A 21,330-nucleotide genomic window follows, 5' to 3' on the forward strand; every position below is an offset into this window, starting at 1 on the left:
AATACAAAAAGCTGAAAAAGCAATTTGAATTTGAAACTAACAAGCTGGAAGTGGAAAATTCTGAACTAAAGGAAAAAGTTTTAAAATTATCCAATGATAGTGGATCTCCTTCTAAATCAGAAAAATCCATTCCCAGTCTCAATCATATTCTGAAAGAATATGACTCGAGCTTCAGAAAGTTCCTATCTAGAAGTATTGGCAGAAGTCATCTTGCTTCTATGATATATGGTGTTTCTGGAAACAGAAGGTTTGGCTCTGGCTATGAGGGTGATACCTCACATAAATTTGAACTTGTTGATGATTTGAAAATCACATACAAGCCATTGTATGATCAGTTCAAATATGGCCATGCACATGATATTAGGCTCACTTCACATGCACAGAGTTTTAACACTGTACACACCAAGAAGCATGTGACACAACCTAAGAAATATCATGATGTCAAACCTAAAGAATATCATGTTGTTCCTCCTGTTAATTATCATGCTAAACCCAAGTTCAATCAAAACTTGAGGAAAACTAACAAGAAAGGACCCAAGAAATTGTGGGTACCTAAGGAGAAGATAATTTCTGTTGCAGATATCCTTAGCTGCAAAGAGGACAAAGCACAAAATGTCATGGTACCTGGACTCTGGGTGCTCGCGACACATGACGGGAAGAAGGTCTATGTTCCAAGACCTGGTGCTTAAGTCTGGTGGAGAAGTCAAGTTTGGAGGAGATCAGAAGGGCAAAATTATTGGCTCTAGAACCATAAGTATTGGTAGCTCTCCTTCCATAACTAATGTAATTCTTGTAGAAGGATTAACGCATAACTTATTGTCCATAAGTCAATTAAGTGACAATGGTTATGATATAATCTTCAATCAAAATTCTTGCAAGGCTGTAAGTCAGAAGGATGGCTCAATCCTATTTACAGGCAAGAGAAAGAACAACATCTATAAGATTGATCTTTCAGATCTTGAGAAGCAGAAGGTGACTTGCCTTATGTCTGTTTCTGAAGAGCAATGGGTCTGGCACAGAAGATTAGGACATGCTAGTTTGAGAAAGATTTCTCAGATTAACAAACTAAATCTGGTCAGAGGTCTCCCAAATCTGAAATATAAATCAGATGCTCTTTGTGAAGCATGTCAGAATGGCAAGTTCTCCAAACCTGCATTCAAATCTAAGAATGTTGTCTCTTCCTCAAGGCCATTAGAACTTCTGCACATTGATCTGTTTGGACCAGTCAAAACAGCATCTGTCAGAGGGAAGAAATATGGATTAGTCATCGTAGATGATTATAGCCGCTGGACATGGGTAAAGTTATTAAAACACAAGGATGAGTCTCATTCAGTGTTCTTTGAATTCTGCACTCAGATCTAATCTGAGAAGGAGTGCAAAATCATAAAGGTCAGAAGTGATCATGGTGGCGAATTTGAGAACAGATTCTTTGAGGAGTTCTTCAAAGAAAATGGTATTGCCCATGATTTCTCTTGCCCTAGAACTCCACAGCAAAATGGAGTTGTAGAGCGAAAGAATAGGACTCTGCAAGAAATGGCCAGAACCATGATCAATGAGACCAATATGGCTAAGCACTTCTGGGCAGAAGCAATAAGCACTGCATGTTATATTCAAAATAGAATCTCTATAAGACCTATTCTAAATAAGACTCCTTATGAATTGTGGAAGAACAGAAAGCCCAACATTTCATATTTTCATCCTTTCGGATGTGTGTGTTTTATTCTGAATACTAAAGATCATCTTGGTAAGTTTGATTCTAAGGCACAAAAATGTTTTCTTCTTGGATATTCTGAACGCTCTAAAGGCTACAGAGTATACAATACTGAAACATTGGTTGTAGAAGAATCAATCAATATCAGGTTTGATGATAAGCTTGGTCTTGAAAAACCAAAGCAGTTTGAGAATTTTGCAGATATAGATATTGACATATCAGAAGCTGTAGAACCAAGAAGTAAAGCTCCAGAAGCTGAAAGTCTCAGAAGCAATGAATCAGAAGATCAAGTTGCTGCATCTTTAGAGAATCTCAGGATTTCTGAAGAGCCAACAGTCAGAAAATCTTCTAGACTCTCCTTAGCTCACTCAGAAGATGTGATCCTTGGAAAGAAAGACGATCCCATCAGAACAAGAGCATTCCTTAAGAACAATGCAGAATGTCAATTAGGTCTTGTTTCTTTGATCGAGCCAACTTCTGTTGATCAAGCTCTAGAAGATCCAGACTGGATAATTGCCATGCAAGAAGAACTAAATCAGTTTACAAGGAATGATGTATGGGATTTGGTTCCTAGACCAAAAGGATTCAACATCATTGGTACTAAGTGGGTGTTCAGAAACAAGCTCAGTGAAAAGGGAGAAGTGGTAAGAAACAAAGCCAGACCGGTGGCTCAGGGATATAGTCAGCAAGAAGGGATTGACTATACAGAAACCTTTGCACCAGTGGCCAGGTTAGAATCTATTCGCTTATTAATTTCCTTTGCCACTCAACATAACATCACTCTGTATCAGATGGATGTTAAGAGTGCCTTCTTAAATGGTTATATAGATGAAGAAGTCTATGTCCATCAACCTCCTGGTTTTGAAGACTTTAAGTCTCCAGAACATGTTTTCAAACTTAAGAAATCATTGTATGGTTTGAAGCAAGCTCCCAGAGCTTGGTACGAAAGATTAAGTTCTTTCCTTCTAGACAATGGTTTCACTAGAGGACAAGTGGACACGACTCTTTTCTGTAAAACATCTAAGAAGGATATTTTAATTTGTCAAATTTATGTTGATGATATTATATTTGGAACATCTAATGCTTCACTTGGAAAGGAATTTGCTAAGTCTATGCAGGCTGAATTTGAAATGAGCATGATGGGTGAACTCAAGTATTTCCTTGGGATTCAAATCAATCAAACTTCTGATGGAACCTATGTTCATCAAACGAAGTATGTGAAAGAACTTCTGAAGAAGTTTAATCTTTCTGAAAGCAAAGAAGCCAAAACTCCTATGCATCCAACACGTGTTTTAGGTAAGGATGAGGTAAGTAAGAAGGTAGATCAGAAGTTGTACAGAGGTATGATTGGATCTCTTCTATACTTAACTGCTTCTAGACCTGACATTCTATTCAGTGTGTGTTTGTGTGCTAGATTCCAATCAGATCCTAGAGAATCTCACTTAATTGCTGTTAAGAGAATTCTGAGGTATCTGAAAGGTACTACTAATGTTGGTTTAGTCCACAGAAGATCTAAAGAATACAACTTAGTAGGATTCTGTGATGCTGACTATGCTGGAGATAGAATTGAAAGAAAGAGTACTTCTGGAAGTTGTCAATTCCTTGGAAGTCATTTGATCTCCTGGTACAGCAAGAAGCAAGCTGCCATAGCTCTCTCAACTACAGAAGCAGAATATGTTGCTGCTGCTGGATGTAGCACACAAATGCTATGGATGAAGAGTCAGCTAGAAGATTATCAGATATATGAAAGTAACATTCCTATTTTCTGTGATAATACTTCTGCTATATGTTTATCTAAGAATGCTATCTTACATTCCAAAGCTAAACATATTAAGATTAAACATCATTTTATGAGGGACTATGTTCAGAAGGGTGTTCTTTCTTTGAACTTTGTGGATACAGACCATCAATGGGCTGATATCTTTACAAAACCCCTTGTTGAAGATAGGTTTAAGTACATTCTGAAGAATATCAGTATGGACTTATGCCCAGAATGAGAATATGAGAAGATCTTTGTATGAATACCTTCTGAAATGTGTTAGGACTAGGCAGCTATAAGAAGTTCTGATATTAATCAATCAGAAGTTCTGATTCTGTTATTACTAATGTTTCATTATCTAAGTTGATTCAGAAACTCTTTTAAAGCAAAACAGTTGTCACCAGTCTTTCCAGAAATGAACACGTGTTCACTATTTTTGGACAAGCATGCGTGTAGTTGAGGAGACGCCGCCCTAGGTAACTGTGCAAATCATTTCACTTTGTCACATTATCTCTCCTAATGTCATTTCTCATTAAATGCATATTGATGTCATTTTCTTTTAAACAGTTTTCTTTTTACTTTATTTTCTTTTTTCTTTTTCAAACCGTTTAAATAACCCGCTTCATCTTCATTTCATCTTCTCAAGTTCTCAACCCTACCCCCTTAACTACCATCCTTTCCACACCTACAGATATACCTTCCTCATCAACCTCCTTAACTGATATTCCATCTTCCTCAACCACTGCACCTCCATCTTCTCTATCCCATCCCCTAACCACCAGAAAATCCAACCCCTACTGCCTTCTCTACCCTGACTACAAATTCACCTTCAACCCTCCTGAACCTGAACCTATCATTTGTCTGGAGTTGTTCAGAAGTGAAGTGATTAGCAGGCTTGACCTTCTGAGCGATGCTTTCCTCAATGGTCTTGATGATGTTTCTACGAGAAACCTCTGGAGAAGCTTTCGCCGGGATTTTCAAGTAGGAGCAATGGGAGTTCAGAAGAAACTAGTGGCTGTTGCCCCTGTTCATGCTGGTTACCTTCTGGAGGGTGATAATGGTATCTACTACCATCCCCTCAGAAACAGGGTTGCTGTTGAGGAGAAGAGGTTTGTGGATGAACTGGCAGAAGCAAGAATTGCTGCTGCAATGGAAGCTAATCCTTGCAGGAAAATTATGGTCTGGAAACCTCAATATCCTGTTCTGCTCGGAGATTTCAGGACTCTCTTTGACTTTCTGAGGGAAAACCCTTCTAAGGAAGACCCAAGCTTGGTCATTCCAGAAGTTGTTGACCCTCCAGAAGTTGAAGGTCCTTCTGCTCCTAGGAATCTTGCTGCCATTCTTCAGGCACTTGAGAATGGAGATTCTGAGGTTCCTGCTGCAGAATATGGAGATGCTTCTATGGAAGAAGCAGATGCTGATCATGTTGCTGAAACTATTCCTGTTGAGGAAAATCCTGCAAATGATCTGATCATGGAAGCTGTGGATCAGAATGCCATCCCCTTGGAAAGAAGTTGTGAAGCTTCTTCTGATGAACCTTACCGTCTTGCAAGGACTTTGGAAGTTATTTAGAAGAACCAGGATGAGCAGAGATCAATCAACACTGAGTTTCGTGCTTTCATGGAAAGGCAAAATGAGAGCAACAGTGGGATTCATGATATGCTGGCCAAGATCATGTCGATGCTAGGGTCATCTTAGATTGAGTCTTAGACTGTTTCTTTTTGCTTTGCTGCATCTGTTTTTCTTTGCATCTTCTCTTGCCCTTCCTCTTGTACTTCTGAACTTTTTATTTCTCCGTGCTTAATGAAATTTATCCTTTCCTTCTATGTGTTTGTCGTGTTTTTTCATCTGAATCTTTTATATTTTTGATGATATGACAAAAAGGGGGAGAAAAATGTGATAAGTGATCTGATTTATTTTATCAGTTGCTGGGAGAAAGGCTCCACATTTCTAACAGAACTTGCAAAGTTCTATGTCTTTGAGTGTTGTCTTGCAGGAATTGAAGATCCTCTTTAAAAGCTCAACATGAGAAGCAAAGAGATGGGGAAAAGCAATTCTATAAAGAATCAAGCTCTTGGAAATTGAAGCAAGCTGAGTGCTATAAAGCTTCAAGTATCAGAAGCAAGAAGGAAGAATGTTCTGATATTATGATGATAGAATATACTTTCATTCTTATTCTTTATATGTTCTGATGCATGTTTTAGTTACAAAATATGCTCTGAAACATTTTATGTTTGTATGCTCTGATACATAATTATATGTTCTGATACATATTTTATGTTCTGAATCATTCATGCTGACTTCTGTCGTTTAGTTTGTTCTGTGACATTTCAGGATGTAGAGATGCTCTGATAATGCTCTGGTACATTCAATAATGTTCTAATACAATCTAGCATGCAATGACTCAAGAAGATATTCAAGCTCTGAAGTTGTCCAATGGAAGCAAGAATCAGAAGCTATGAATATTCTAAAGATCTAGGAAATTCAAAATTCTGAAGCTGTCCTACGGAAGCAAGAATCAGAAGCTGTGAATGTTCTGAAGATCTAAGCATATGTGAAAGTCTCTACTGAAATACTCAGGGAAGTCTTTTATTTATAAAAATTCTCCTAGTATTTATTTCAGGGGGAGATTATTTATCTCAGGGGGAGATTGTTAATCTCAGGGGGAGACATATTCACACATTGTCTATATGCTTATGCTATAGCTGTGTAATTGTCTTTAGCCGTCTGATATTCTGATCGCAAATTCATATCATTTATGTATGTTTTTGTCATCATCAAAAAGGGGGAGATTGTTAGAACAAGATTTGTTCTGATCAATATTCTTAGTTTTGATGATAACAAGGATATGAATTTTGTATGAGATAATGTGGTACTCTAATACTATGCAATTTCCATTTCAGGAATTATACAAAGAGTATGCACAAAATCAGCGCAAGAGGCAACTGACTCAGAAGGTTCAGCATGCAACATCAGAACATGGTCTGGCAAGACATCAGAAGATGGTCAAACAGAATCAGAACATGGGTCTATGGAAGCATCAGACGAACTTGAGATCAGAAGCAGAAGCACTGAAGTTCTCATGGTATCACGCTCAGAAGCACTTCAAGGTCATAAGACAAGAAGATGCTCTGCACCAAGCTGTTTGACTCTGATGACATTCAAACGTTGTTTACACAAACATCATATCAGAAGCAAGTACTAGACTGGCAGGCTACGCTGACTGACAAAAGGAACGTTAGAAGCTATTAAAGGCAACGTCAGTAGACACAACGGAAACAAGGCTCGAGGTAGTTGACAAAAGAGTGAAACATTAAATGCAATGTTGTACGGAATACGCAAAGCATTAAATGCTCCCAACGGTCATCTTCTCAAGTGCCTATATATATGAAGTTCTGATGAGAAGCTCGATACAACACTTGCGCATTAAACTGAAACGCTGTCAAATTCAAAAGCTCTCAAACTTCATCATCAAGCTCACTACATTGCTGTTGTAATATCTTAGTGAGATTTAAGCTTAAACTTTAAGAGAAATATCACAGTTGTGATTATAGCTTTTCAGAAGCATTGTAATACTCTTAGAATTTGTTTACATTAAGTTGTAAGAACTAGAGTGATCAGGTAGATCAGAATACTCTAGAAAAGTCTTAGAGGTTGTCTAAGCAGTTTGTTCCTAGAGTGATCAGGTTGTGATCAGGATACTCTAGAAGAATTAGCAGTTGGCTAAGTGGAAAACCATTGTAATCAAGTGTGATTAGTGGATTAAATCCTCAGGTGAGGTAAATCACTCCAAGGGGGTGGACTGGAGTAGTTTAGTTAACAACGAACCAGGATAAAAATCATTGTGCAAATTGTTTTTATCTTACAAGTTTTAAAGCTACACTTATTCAAACCTCCCCTTTCTAAGTGTTTTTCTATCCTTCAGCCTTATGCCTAGAGAGAATGAAATTGTTTCTAACATGACATTAAATATGGTGCAACCCAAAAACGTACTTGCAATTTTGAAATGTAAAAGACCCGAAAATATCTCAAATATCAAACAAGTATATAATATTTGTGTCCTTAACAACAAGGCGATAAGGGGGGATAGAACTGAAATGCAACAACTATTAAAACTTCTGGATGATAACGATTACGTATTTAGGTACCGGGTGTGCAATGAGGGAGAAACCTTTCCAAATATATTTTGGAATCTTCCTGATTATATAAAGTTGTTCAGCGCATTTCCCATTGTACCCATTATTGATTCAACGTATAAGACCAACAAGTAGCTTCCACTATTGGAAATTGTTGGTGTTACCTCTACCAAAAAGATTTATTTAGTTGGGTTTGCATTTTTAGAAAGCGAAAAAAGATGACAACATTACTTGGGCTTTAGAAGTGTATCGGACAATGTTGGAGGACAAAGAAAACACGTTAAAGGTCATTGTTACCGATATAGGTACCACATTGATGAATTCAGTTGCGAAAGTGTTTTCTATGAATGGATGAGGTTTTCACTCACTATAAAAGAATCAGGTTTGATGATGATGGTGTGATAAAGGACGGTAAATTGAATATCTCTATCTTGACTGAATGAGGAGTCATACAAGAGAGATTTTTGAAAGCCGATGACAACATTAAACTCCACATTATAGAGAAAATGAGGAAGATTGCTTATCAAGAAACCATATATTTGAAATCAATGTCTCAATCGGTAAAAGTAAAATGTGCTCCTAAGAAGGTCGAACCAACACCGAGTGACAATTCAACGATACAGTCTCCTTCATATTTTGAACATGTTGATAAACTTTTTTCGGATTCCCCGACTTCAAAATCTCATTAAAAAAGTGTTTTCAAAGGAGCTAGCATAAGCAAATCATCTCCTTCACCACCTTTACTCAAAATGCTATACATCGAAGAGATGTCAGTTTTTATGCACAAATACATTGAACGGATTGTCAATGTTGAGGGTGATAGTAATTGCGATTATCGAGTTGTTTCTATTTTACTAGGTGAAGGAGAGGAGGATCATACATTTAACCTCCAACAACTTATCAAAGATTTAAAGGCGCGTAAAGAATCATACACACGACTATTCGGGAAAAAAAGGAATATTTTGATGCAATTCGTGAGTCTATAATTCCTTGTATTAGCGATCCGGCACCGGAGAAAAAATGGATGTGCGTTCCTGAAATGGATCATCTTATAGAAAGTGCGTATAATAAGGTGTGTATTGATCTGATAAAATACGAATTTTCTGAAACATTTTTTCATTGTGGACTGCCCAACCTCAAAATCCAGTTGATCGTATTATGTGTATTGGGTGACTTTAAAAATCACGAATTTTGTTCAAGTTTATTTGAAATCGAGATGTCATATACCACTGAAATCACCAAAGTGGGCAACCCTGTCAACAAGGGAAGTTGAAACTTGGTCGGGTTATTTTTTGGATAGAATGCAAAAAAATCATCAAGTTAAGCATTGAAAGAGAGTCAAATAAACAAAAGTCAAAGATTGAACCACCCATAAATATGAATTTAGACGGTGTCATGTGTTTCGATTCATTTTAGTTTTTATTCAATGATGTATTTATGTGGTTAGACATGCTTTATATGTAATTTCGGATTAATATTAATGATGTCAAATGTATACATTTTCATAGATTTTAATATATGTTTCAGCTTCTCAAAATTTTCTCAACTTTGTTTTCTATAACAGATTTTGTTTCTAAAATAGGTTCAATTTATGGTGAATCCAAAAATGCATTTTCGGATTCATCCCAAATGTTTTAAAAAAATACGAACAGGGGTTTATTCGAAAATGCATTTTTGGACTCACCCTAATTTCACAAATTTCACTAAATGAAACACTGAAGTACATATTCAGAATATCTCCTGAGACAAGATTGGGCTACGATCCATATTGATCTAAAACTTGTATAAATATGGGTCTCTCATCTCATCTTTTTAACAAAATAAAATCATACCAGAATGAGCATGTATTGACATATCGCATTTGTCTACTTCAATGACGCGAAGGCCTTACTTAAATTTTGGATTTCATGGTACACCTCTCTTGTAGATCTAAAATCCATACTGGAGAATCTCCTGCAACACTCATACAATTGAAGAGTTGTGAAACTTGAGTATCGTTCACCTTCAATTGACAATAAAGGAAAGATTAAGTTCAACAAGTTTGAGTTGAAGACGAATGAAGACTTAAGGTTTATGTGAAGTACATTCCACTATTATGAAACAAAAGGTCTGATCGAGCTGGATGCGAAGATCGCGAGATTGAGTGAAGATATTATGAAGATGTTGAAATGTCTTACTTAATGATGAAATGTATTCCTCGATTTATGTTAACGATTATCTATGTAATGTTTCATTTTTTATGTATGTTATAACAATTGTCAATGTTAATTTATCTCTGTTTCAGCATTTGTTTTGTTACTACATTTGTTCCTGGTTCAGTGGATTTCGAAAATACACTTCCGCAAGGTATGTGGAGATGCATTTTCGATTATATTTTGTCATAGAATAGGGGTCTTACTTAATAACGAATGGATAGTATATGAATGGGGTGTGTCCGGGAGTCTATTTTTAAACGAATGGATAGTATATGAATGGGGTGTGTCTGGGAGTATATTTCTAAAATCCATGAGTAATTTTGGTTTTTCACTATGGTGAGAAAGCAATGCTTAGGGTGGAAAAACAATCCTCTCTTTGAATTTAGACTGTGTCTCATCCTTACAAATTGGCTTGTAAGGTGAAGATTGCTCCCACTTATAAATATAATACAGTGAGATTATGTCCTACCACCCCAGTCATACCTGACACCCCCTATTTTTTTGTATTGAAAAAAATACCCTTCTTATTACTTACTCTATCTAATTCTTATAGACCAAGGAATCATGGAAGGCTTAGAAAACGCTATAACCACCAACTTGAAATCTGACTCCAACCAAAACTGCGATCAAGTTTTAGAGAGAGCATACTCCATTGCAAAGATGGCCCTCATAAATTCTGAAAAAATAACATTGTCTTTTTCAGGAAACAGGAAAAACTACTAATATATTTGGCCCGATGATCTTTAAAAATTTCCCCAAAAACTGCCCTGTTAAGAATTTCAATTGAAGCACCATCGGTGTTTGCATTTGATTCAATCCATTAGAGGAGGTGACTAGAAAAACTCAGTAACTGTTGGGAGTAGGAAGTTTGTTTCATATTATAAGCAAAATTCATCATTTTAGAATTATTGAATAATTAATTTATCTCATTTATATATAATCTAGATATATTAATTATTCAATAAATTTAAAAAGATAAAATTTATTTATAATATGAGACGGAGGAAGTATATAATAAATAAATAAAAAATGGTAACATGACGTGCCTTAAACATTGAAACATTGTTTTAAAACTAGTGTATTAAATTTTTTTAAGTTAAAAAAATACTATTTAATATTAATATTATTATTTTTAAATTTCTTAATGTGTCTCAAGGATATAATATAAGTAAACCAGACTCGTAAACAATGCATGGTGTTTGTTGCAATAGGAGTTTTAAATTGTTTAAAAATTGCTTCAACCATTAAAAAAAAAATTATTAAGATGAACTGCGTATTAGATCATTCTCTTAGACTCAAATTGTCTAAGAATAAATTATTATAGCATTAAAAAGAATGAATGCAAAATATTTGTTTTCTTTGAAAATATTTATTATAAATTTACTTGATAAGATAAAGAAAAGTTGCATCTACCACCAAAATTTCCTATTTTCACCCTCCTATTAATTACTAATTAGTTAGGCAAAGGCAAGTATATATTCATTAATTTTGAAAATACTTGAAGTGATCAAATCCAAGAGAAGTGTTTATTTTTCCTGTATAGAAATGCATCAAATGACCAATCGTCTTGGGTGAAAGTAGCTAACAAGTTAAGAAACAATTTTACATGTGTAAAAGAACTTCAGATACTACACTGCCCATTAAATATACCAAAGAAAAGAAAGATGCTCTAAAATTTAATGATGTCAAAGGTTCCTGTCTATGAATTCCCACATCCTCTCTTCCATATAAACTCGGTCGCTATATCGCCGAGGCATGTGGCGCTCATCTGGGAAAATGATCAGCTCATAAATTTTTCCAGCTGCCACAAGGGCGTTGATAAGCCTTGCAGTATGCCTAAAATGTACATTCTCATCAATCATGCCATGCACAAGCAACAACCTTCCTTTCAACTTGTGCACATGGTTCATCACAGAACCTCTTGTATACGCTGACTTATTTTCAGATGGCAGTCCCATGTACTTCTCTGTATAGAATGTGTCATATCCGTCCCACGATGTAGTAGGTGCACCGGCTATAGCACACTTGAAGAAGTCGGGATACCTTGACAGTGTCATAGCAGACAGATACCCGCCGTAGCTCCATCCATACAATCCAATGTGTCCAGATTCTGCAAGCCCTTCTTTGATAAGCCACTCTGCTCCATAAAATTGATCGTCGGCATCAATCTGTCCAAGTTTGTGCTTTAAATAGCCTTCAAACTTCAACCCCCGTCTCGAAGTTCCTCTATTGTCTAACTGTAAACAAGGGAAGTAATAATTAAAAATGGAAGGATGAACTGACAATATACTACAAAACTGGTAAAGAGGTAGTGTCTAGTTTTTTTGCATGCTGTCTGACCTTATCACTAAGCTTGGTTCTGGTAACTAAAACTGATTTTGATTTAATTGATTTTTGCTAAAAATAAGTTAAATAGTGATTAATGTTTGAATACATTCATGCAAAAGTGGGTAGAACAAAACATTATATGCTAAAAAATATATTGCATGGACAAAAGTTTAAGTACTTTAAGTTAAAAAAATAATTCTTGAGGCAAAATCAATTTTGCACCCTCAAAATCAATTTTGTCTCCTTCAAAAATAGAACCAAACATACACGTACAAGATGGGACAATAACCTATGAATTTAAGACATCAGAAACAATTCAACGAACAAATGGAAATGTCAAACGCAAGGGGATGAAAATGTTCCTCTATGGATTTTCTTATCTCAATCATAATCACGCCACTGTTAGGCCGGAACACTTCCCATGTATAAATATGGATTTTCTTATCTCAATCATAATCACACATCAATCTCTTCGTCTTCAAATAAATTCTTTAGTATTCAATTTAGCCACACCGATGTTTAAAGGTTCGACACATTCAATATAGTGTAACCATCCACAGTTTTACGTGTTATCATGTGGCTGAACAATAAAAAGCAATATGCATATAACAGTTTGAAATTTAAAAGCAAGCAAGAGAGAGGGGGAAAGGTAGGGTCATAATAGTCATGTAAAATGCAGGGAACTGACCTTCCAAACTAAGATGCCTTTATTTCTCAAGTACTGCGCTCTCAGGTCAACAGTATTTTGCCAAGAGTTAGAAACAAGCTGTACACTAGGACCACCGTAAACATTGATCATGGTTTTGTAAGGTGGAGGTCCAAATCTTGAAACGTCGGGCTTATAAAGAGCTCCATACAAGATAGTACCATCAGCGGTCTCTATTTCAACAATCTCTGGAGGTTCAAGTTGAAGCTTTTTAAATTTTGGAACTGGCATTGGCTGCTCATACAAAGGCATGATTATGCTTCCATCCTCTAACGAGCAAAGTAATACCCTAGGCGGACAACTAAGAGAGTCATGGATATCAACAAATGTTTGCATATGGTGATCAAGTACCACAATGTGCTTTCCCTTGCCATGTGTAAGTCTGGTAGGGGCCTGAAGTGGTTGAGTTCCATCGACGAAAAGTTTAGTACAGTATAAGTTGGATTCAAGAGGACTATCTAAAGTTCCAGTGAAATATATTAGACCTGTTGCCTCATTCACACCGGCGATTTGTTCAACCATCCATTCACCTTCAGTGATGGGTCCTAAACAAGTCCCATTTGCATCATGAAGATAGAGATGTCTAAATCCTGATTTCTCACTAGCCCAGATAAATCCACCTGAAAACTTGGTAACTCCTTTATCAAGAGGTGTGAAACAGTCATGAATGTTGATCCAGGTTTTGTTTTCTTCTACCAATATATCTCTCCCCTGCCCTGTTCTAATATCAAACTTAACCATCTTTATTTTAGTCTGGTGTCTATTGATGATCTGAGCAGTGAGAATGTTTCCATGCATCCAATTAACTCTTGCCAAATATTCATCCTCGTTGTCCAGTTCTTTCACTCCCCCGCAGTCAAGATCCATCCAAGTGGTGGAGCCTCCAGTTACTGAAACAACCCCCAGGCGTACTTTAACATTTGAAGCTCCTGCAAAAGGATAAGGATGGTCTTCCTGTGCATCTGGGCCAGCTGAGCTCTTACCTTGGTGCATAATTCTAAAAAGCGGTATTTCCGAATAATCAACTTCAGTAAATGCAATATATTTACTGTCCAGTGACCACCAATATCCAGTTTTTCTATCCATCTCCTCCTGAAATCAGAAAATTACATGTTAAAGATATAAACCATTCACAGGGCTGCAAGTAGATGCAAGATCGTAAAATATAGGAACGAAACGAGTATCATAAGATCCAACCAAACTGAAAAACTCAATAAATGAATACAAAACCTGGGGGAATAGTATGGTGTTCCGGGCATCATAGTTAAAGAAGTATTCAGCAGTATTGTATAATATCGGTCATGGCGGATTGCGGTGGCAGATTTTTCGACAACTTATGGCCAATTTGTGAAGGGTGGTGGCATCATATGGCAGATTTTTGGATTTCTGCCATGGTCCGCAATCCGCCATTGATAACAGTATTTGACAACTGGGCTTCCATGGATAGCCCCCCGCCCAAGTCAATCTTAAACTAATTGATAAAACAAATAATTAGAAAGGAAAAATAAAGACCCTTTCAAAATCAGGGTAATCTAGAGCTGAGACCATTGCAACACAGAAACTGCTCTTTTGGGAACGCAATATATCAAACGGTCTCGTGTTCTCTAAAATCTAACACACGATCTCACTATGATCTTACTAGAATCCGATTTTGCATATGATCAAGCACAGACAAAGGGGGAAGGATCGCTAGATCATGCGACCTTGCGGTTGAGATTGTGATTTTGACAACATTCCTAGACTACTGTATACACGCAGAGATACAATGCACCCAACAAAGTTTAAAGTATGCATAGAGTAGATATAATTTTGAAAGAAATATCACCTGTGCTATATATTCCGCAAGCCCGTGAATCTGCAACAAACAAATGCAATGTCAAATTTTCAGAAATCGAATCTGTCTGAATGTGTCTGAAAGAAAACTACCATTGGATTACCATCCATAATTGATCCTTTAAATCTCCAAATGTCATAATACAATCGAGCTCTATTTCGGAATTAAGAAAGAAAGGAAAAAGAACCATAAATACTGTTCAAGATTGACCCTAGAATTTAATCAACATTGCATTCAACTACCATTGACAAGGTGGATGATAACAAGGGTGGAAGAACCAACTCAACCAAGCTTAATAAAATTTAGCAGTACAATGATTAACCAAACACTTTTAATGTAGTTAAATGTGCAGCTGATATACATTGGGATATTTCGAGATGCATAGCACATCACACAGACCATGACTATCTACCTTTTTTATTGTTAAGCTTTTTGTTTTAAAAATATACATTAGCTACAAAGGTTACATTTGGTTCAGTGGTTATATAAAATTCATCAACGGTATTTCATATAACAGAAAAGCATTTAGTAACTCAAATAAATTAACAACTAATCAACTACTGTACTTACAAAACCGTTTTCCTTCGCGCCATGGGTCAACTGCTTTGATTCATTAGACAAGAGATTCATAACATGCAACTCAAAGTCTCTCACATAGGCAAGCATAGATCCATCAGGAGACAGATGTGGATCAATAGTGGGCGACGCCGGTATACTTGGAAGCTTAAGCTCTGTTTTCGAAAGCGAAATATCGTGGAAATAAATCTGTTCATTCCGACAGAACAATAACCATAACAAACATGAGTACAAGAAGATATTACTAATCAATGCATAATACAAAAAGGACAAGCATTAACACATAAGAAGCAACTACAAAACATTGCTACATAACTATTTTACATGACAAAAAGAACTAACCCCAGCAGGTAATGGCACCATGACTGCTTTCTTTTTCGAGTTCGTCTTCACCCATTCATACCGCGTCACTCCTAACCCCCGCTCCCTCAACCTCTCCCTCCTCAACTTCTCTTCCGGAGAAATATTACTCTCATCAAGCCCCCCATCAGGAGGGCTAAACAACAATTCTTGTTTATTACTCTTCACATCATAAGTGAAAATATTCCTGTTCAACGTATTATCCGGACTAAACAGATACGAAATCAAACTATCGTCAGGACTAAAACTTATCGAAGTCGGCGATACATATCCAGGCAACGGGTATTGCGCAATCTCTTCAACAGGGAAAAGAATGCCATCGTCGAGATTCTGCGCGTCGTTGAAGTCGGTTCCGGGCATTTTGAATGATTTTTGACGCTTTGAATTCCTCTTCTCATTCATCAACTGATCGCATTACAGATAACCAACAAGTATAATAAAGTTGAACTGCAATAAAGCATGAATAACAGAATAAGAGAGCAATGAGATTCAATTTAAATTAATTTAATTTAATAATTGAAATTAAATTACAGTAGTTTCCAGTGCTTAATTCTAAATAATTACAGTACTATTAATATTATTGCCCTAAAACCCGTTTCACTGTTTCTTGAGTCTAGAAACTGTAACCGGATCGGATCGAAAACTGTTTATAGAACTATAAACCCCAACCCGAACCAAAAACAAAAAAGAAACAAAAAAACAATTGAATAACGGTAATTGAAGGTAACCTAGTTTTGTTATAGATGAATAAGACGATAATTGAAATCTAACCTGAGTGGAAGAAGATGGAAAAATCTGTTATGAAAAGAAAGAAATGGTTAGTTGAAAATCAAAAGATGAAGAATGAAAAGAGAGAGAGAAAGAGATACAGACGTGTTGTTGAGGGATTGGATTGTGTTGAAGTGAAGGAAGAGTGAGAGAGAAGAGAGGACGAAAATGAAATGAAATGAGGTATTTTTGTTGAGTTGGTGGAGTTGAATTGTAATGATAGAGATATATATAGTATAGATAGATAGGGAAGGAACATATGTAGAAGAAAATTTGCCGAATTTATTATAAAATATGATACTTTATTATAATTATTATTCGGTTGATACAATGAAATAATGAAATAAATTATTGAGTCCGTGACCGAAGAAATGTTGTGGAGGCATAGAGGGTAACAATTTGATAAAGATGAATGGAAAGAAAAATGTAATCAAGTTATCTCTTCATATAAGATGAGATTATTAGTATTGAGAAAATAGATTTATAAAATGACCTATGTTTCGTCCGACCTAGCTCAACTTATAATTATAATCGTCCTATTGTTAAATTGAATATTTTGTCTTGATTCGAATTCTAGAATGTCAAAGTTATATGTGTCAAATTTTAGTGACTATTGTTATTTTGTTTATGGATACAAAAATTCATATTGAGAGTTCTCTATAATAAACATAAATTACTTGAGTTAAAACCATCATACAAACGATTAGTAGATAGACAAATTTTTTTAAGTTAATATAGTCGAGTATGAGCATAAATGTGAGTCGATTTCTCTTAAGTTTATTAGAGTTCATCATGATCGTCAAAGCTTTAAAATTAGTCAAAAACGAAGTAAAACTGGACATTTGAACATTACAATTATTTCAGTTTTGATATTGCCATTAGTAATTATAATATAGAAGTTGTGAAACACGATTTAAAAGTTTAGAACTTTGGATAGGGTCAACGGAACGTGCAACAAAATGGAAGATAGTGAATCGAACGTTGGCGTGGTGTATCTCACATAAAGGAAGCACTCATGATTACACGTGAAAATAGCTGAATGAAACTACATTTTGATAGGCTATTATTATATGGCTATGAGAATAGTTTCTTTTATAAATAACACAAATTGTAAATCATTTGAAGACAATTTATCAAAAACCAAGTTAATTTAGACATTTTTATCTCTTTTACTTTATTTTAATTTTATGTTTTTCGTACTTTAATGGCTCAACATCCCCATACTATACTTAACACCTTTTGGAGTAGTTAAGGGGATCACAGTTAAAGAATAGTTCATTCATCGATATAATTACTTGAAGAAAATGAAATATCTCTAGGAGTTATTAGTATATCCTTCAGCTAACTTTCAAGTTTGACGATAAATTTAGCACACTCGATGGGATGCTATGATGAAAAACACAACAACAAAAAATCTATTCACCACGTCAAGACTACACTTGGCGTATGCAGTTGCAATTCAAAAATATCCTTAGTTGCATGGTTCAACCATCGTCATCATTAATGAAGAGGTCATGCTAATAACGACCTGAAAAACCTCCACGGACATTAGAAATGACAACATATATGGCTTCTGGTGACATCTCAATTGTTATGAGGTACTGTTTACATGTGAGCATCATGGTTAGATGGGAGATCAAAAAAATTCCGGTCACAACAACTTTGGGTTATGGAAAATTAAGATACAAGCAATTTTAATTCAACAGAAGTATATGGATACTTTGAAGAGTGAAGCATTGATTCCTGCAAGGCTTACACAAGTACAGAAGTTTGAGATGTTGGATAAGGCTAGGAGTGTCATTATCTTGTGCCTCAAGGATAAAGTTCTAAGAGAAGTCGCCAGGGAGCAAACTGCGGCTCCTATGTGGGTAAAACTTGAATCATTTAATATGACAAAGTCTTTGGCTCGCAGGTTGTATCTAAAACAACAACTCTATTCAATCTGAATGGTGGAGAACAAATCCATAGTTTAGCAGCTTACAGAATTTCACAAGATTATTGATGATATTGAGAATATTGAAGTGAAGATTGATGATGAGGAGAAGGCTTTGCTCCTATTGAGTTCATTACCCAGATCCTTTGAGCACTTTAAGGATGCCCTTCTTTATGTTAAGGAATGTACTATTACTTTGGATGAAGTACAGACGGCGGTGAAATCTAAAGAATTTTCAAAGTCGAAAGGTTTCAAGAGGAGGAGGTGAGCGTAAAGGGATGTCTAAATCAAAGAGGTCTGACAAGTCAAAGGTAAAATGTTTTAATTGTCAGAAAATTGGTCACTTTAAAAGGGATTGTCCTGAGAGAAAGGTCAATGAAGATTCTGTCCAAGTTGCAGTTTTCTTGGGTGAGGAAAGTTATGAGGATACCGATGCACTAGTAGTATCGAGTTTGGAAATTGAAGATAGTTGAGTCATTGACTCCGTTTGCTCTTATCACATGTGTCCGAGAATAGAATACTTTGAAACTTTGAAGATGGTGCAAGGTGGAGTAGTTCGCCTTGGTGATAATAAGGCTTGCAAGGTTCGTGGTTTTGGTACTGCCAGATTTAAAATGTTTGATGATCATGAGTTTCTTCTTCATAATGTGAGGTATATTCCATAACTCAGGCGAAATTTGTTATCTATAAGTATGTTTGATGATCTAGGCTATTGCGCTAGAATTGAACATGGAGTGTTTGAGATTTCGCGTGATGAATTAATTATTTCTAAAAGGTATAAAATATGTGGTCTATATATTTTAGAAGGTTCAAATGTTGTTATTCATTTATCGTTAACTAGTGGAGGCTTTCATGACAAGGAAGAACTATGAGATTTGTGTTTAAGGCGTTATGAATGTCTTGAGAAAGTTTCAGAGGAGTATAATGAATTTTGCAGAAATCAAAGTTTAAAAATGCATGTTACCGCTGAGTTGTTATTGAGTTTCGAGGGAAGAGCTGAGGTTAAAACAACTTACTTGGTTGGTAGAGAACTTCTTCAGAGGGAGGATAGTGAAAACCAAGGGAGAAACCTGGTAAAAACTATAACGGAAAAAACTCAATTTGAGGTGGAGTTTCCTACTATGTATGCTAGCAATAGTGAGGAAACGGTTACAAATATCTCTTATTATGATCTGACCAATGATAAGGTAAGGAGGATTACTATAGAATCTCAAAGGGATGGTTATGCTAGACTTGGATATTATGTTTTTAATTTCTGACATATTTCTGCAGCCCGGGCTGCGGCTAAATCTGTGGCCGATTTCATGGTTGCAGCTCGGTAAGCAGCCTGCTGTGAAATCATAGTTTGTTGCATAATCAATGCTTGATGGAATTGCATTTGTTGCATGGCAACAACTTGCTGCATCATCAAAGGAAGAGAGGATGAAGCAAGTGAAGAGTTCGTAGTTTGTTTTGGCGGAAGTGATATTGCCATTTCAATATTCAAAGGACGCCCTCAACATCAATGTTATTTAATGCCATAGCAGCAGCTGCCTCTTCGGGGTTCGAGTATTATGTATAAGCAAAATGCTTTGAATCAGTGATTGTACATTATTAAGTTTATCGACATGGAATCACTCTATGATGAATGCATTTTGAATTTGAGCAACATAAAGTAACAAATTGTTTAACAAAACATCAAAATATCAAAATTGGAGTAGATATATAACAATCTATAACTGCCAATAAGATCTTAAATATGCTTTTAGATGGAACAACTCACCCATTGCTTGTAGCATTCAGTGCTATGGCTAATATATAACCTTAAATTTCCATTGCAAGAGATAATTTGCTGCAAAGAAGGAACTCACCATAACAGAAAATAAGATGAAATAATTATAACAGGAACATAATAACAGAATCGGAGGACAGAGTTTGCGATTCCGATTCCTCCTCCATATCTCCACATTTCTCTCCATAATCACCATCACCGATTTCAATCTATATAAGAAAAATCAGAAAACCATAAGAATATCGGAATTAAGTTCATTGTACACCGCATTCGCCTTGGACCTCTCGTACAAACAGATTTAATAATCTGCACAAATAAAATAATGAGAGAAAACATCAATGATGTTGCAACATTGTGAGCATAAGAAAACATACTGCCATGAATAACAATACGCTCCTAAATCCATAAAACACATTAAACCAAGATATATGATGTTGCAAGCTTCCAGGACTCTATCTTCATTGATAGATTTATTCAAGCAGTTTTGACATGAGCAAGGTGATGTGCAATATATTCCAACAACAAAGCATTGTTAATAACTAAAAATATATGTAAATTAAGGAGCAGGTTTTATAACTTACATTTTCAAACATTGTGATCTTCTACATTGACAGCTATAACATTCCCCTCCTTCCCCGATTAGATTTGACTTGTGGCTCCAAAATTGATTGTTCAAAATCAAAAGATAAAATAAATTCAAACGGTTTCCATATACAAATCATAAGAAACATCATTGAAAAACCAGCCCAATATATGACAATGGTAAAATCAAATTGAGTAGGAGATTAAAACCCGTGCCCAACCCGAAATGGAAGAACCTTGTTAGGAATGGCGGAGATTGGGGATTTGTTGATTTCAACGGAGGTGGTGGGAGTTGAGACGATTCGAGGTAACTTGAGATGGAGATTGTGAGGGAAAGAGCAAATATGAAAGCCATTATATGATAACCATTATTCTTGTAGCGGTTTAAAACGTGGATGAGCACACAGATTAAACAATCTGTAACTGCAACATGAGAGTTGAAACAACATGGGGAGTTGAGTGATCGGCAGTTATAAAGTGAAGTAAAATAAAATACAATAAAATAAATAAAAAATCAAATGCCAGGTGGAATTTTGTGGGAATAGGAAGTTGCTGTAGAAGGCTGTGGATTGAGAAAAAGGGAGACTCTTCTTATATGATAGATTGTGTAAAAGTAAGAAGGGAAATAATATTTTTAAGTCATTATCATGTACTCACAGTTCTTTTTTAAG

At 35.8% G+C, this 21,330-nt stretch overlaps 1 protein-coding gene across 1 annotated transcript; it reads right to left on the reverse strand.

Moving 5' to 3' along the window:
- Window positions 1-11,305: 11,305 nt before the first annotated feature.
- On the reverse strand, window positions 11,306-16,613 carry LOC131622606 (uncharacterized). Its single transcript, XM_058893651.1, has 7 exons — window positions 16,479-16,613; window positions 16,377-16,400; window positions 15,588-16,052; window positions 15,240-15,434; window positions 14,661-14,690; window positions 12,818-13,927; window positions 11,306-12,038 (listed from the first exon to the last, which is right to left on the reverse strand). Exons 3-7 carry the CDS (start codon window positions 16,005-16,007, stop codon window positions 11,487-11,489), a joined length of 2,307 nt encoding a protein of 768 aa, XP_058749634.1. The 5' UTR covers window positions 16,008-16,052; window positions 16,377-16,400; window positions 16,479-16,613; the 3' UTR covers window positions 11,306-11,486.
- Window positions 16,614-21,330: the final 4,717 nt, after the last annotated feature.

Source organism: Vicia villosa, unplaced genomic scaffold, assembly GCF_029867415.1.
Source record: "Vicia villosa cultivar HV-30 ecotype Madison, WI unplaced genomic scaffold, Vvil1.0 ctg.000032F_1_1_3, whole genome shotgun sequence".
Taxonomy (NCBI): domain Eukaryota; kingdom Viridiplantae; phylum Streptophyta; class Magnoliopsida; order Fabales; family Fabaceae; genus Vicia; species Vicia villosa.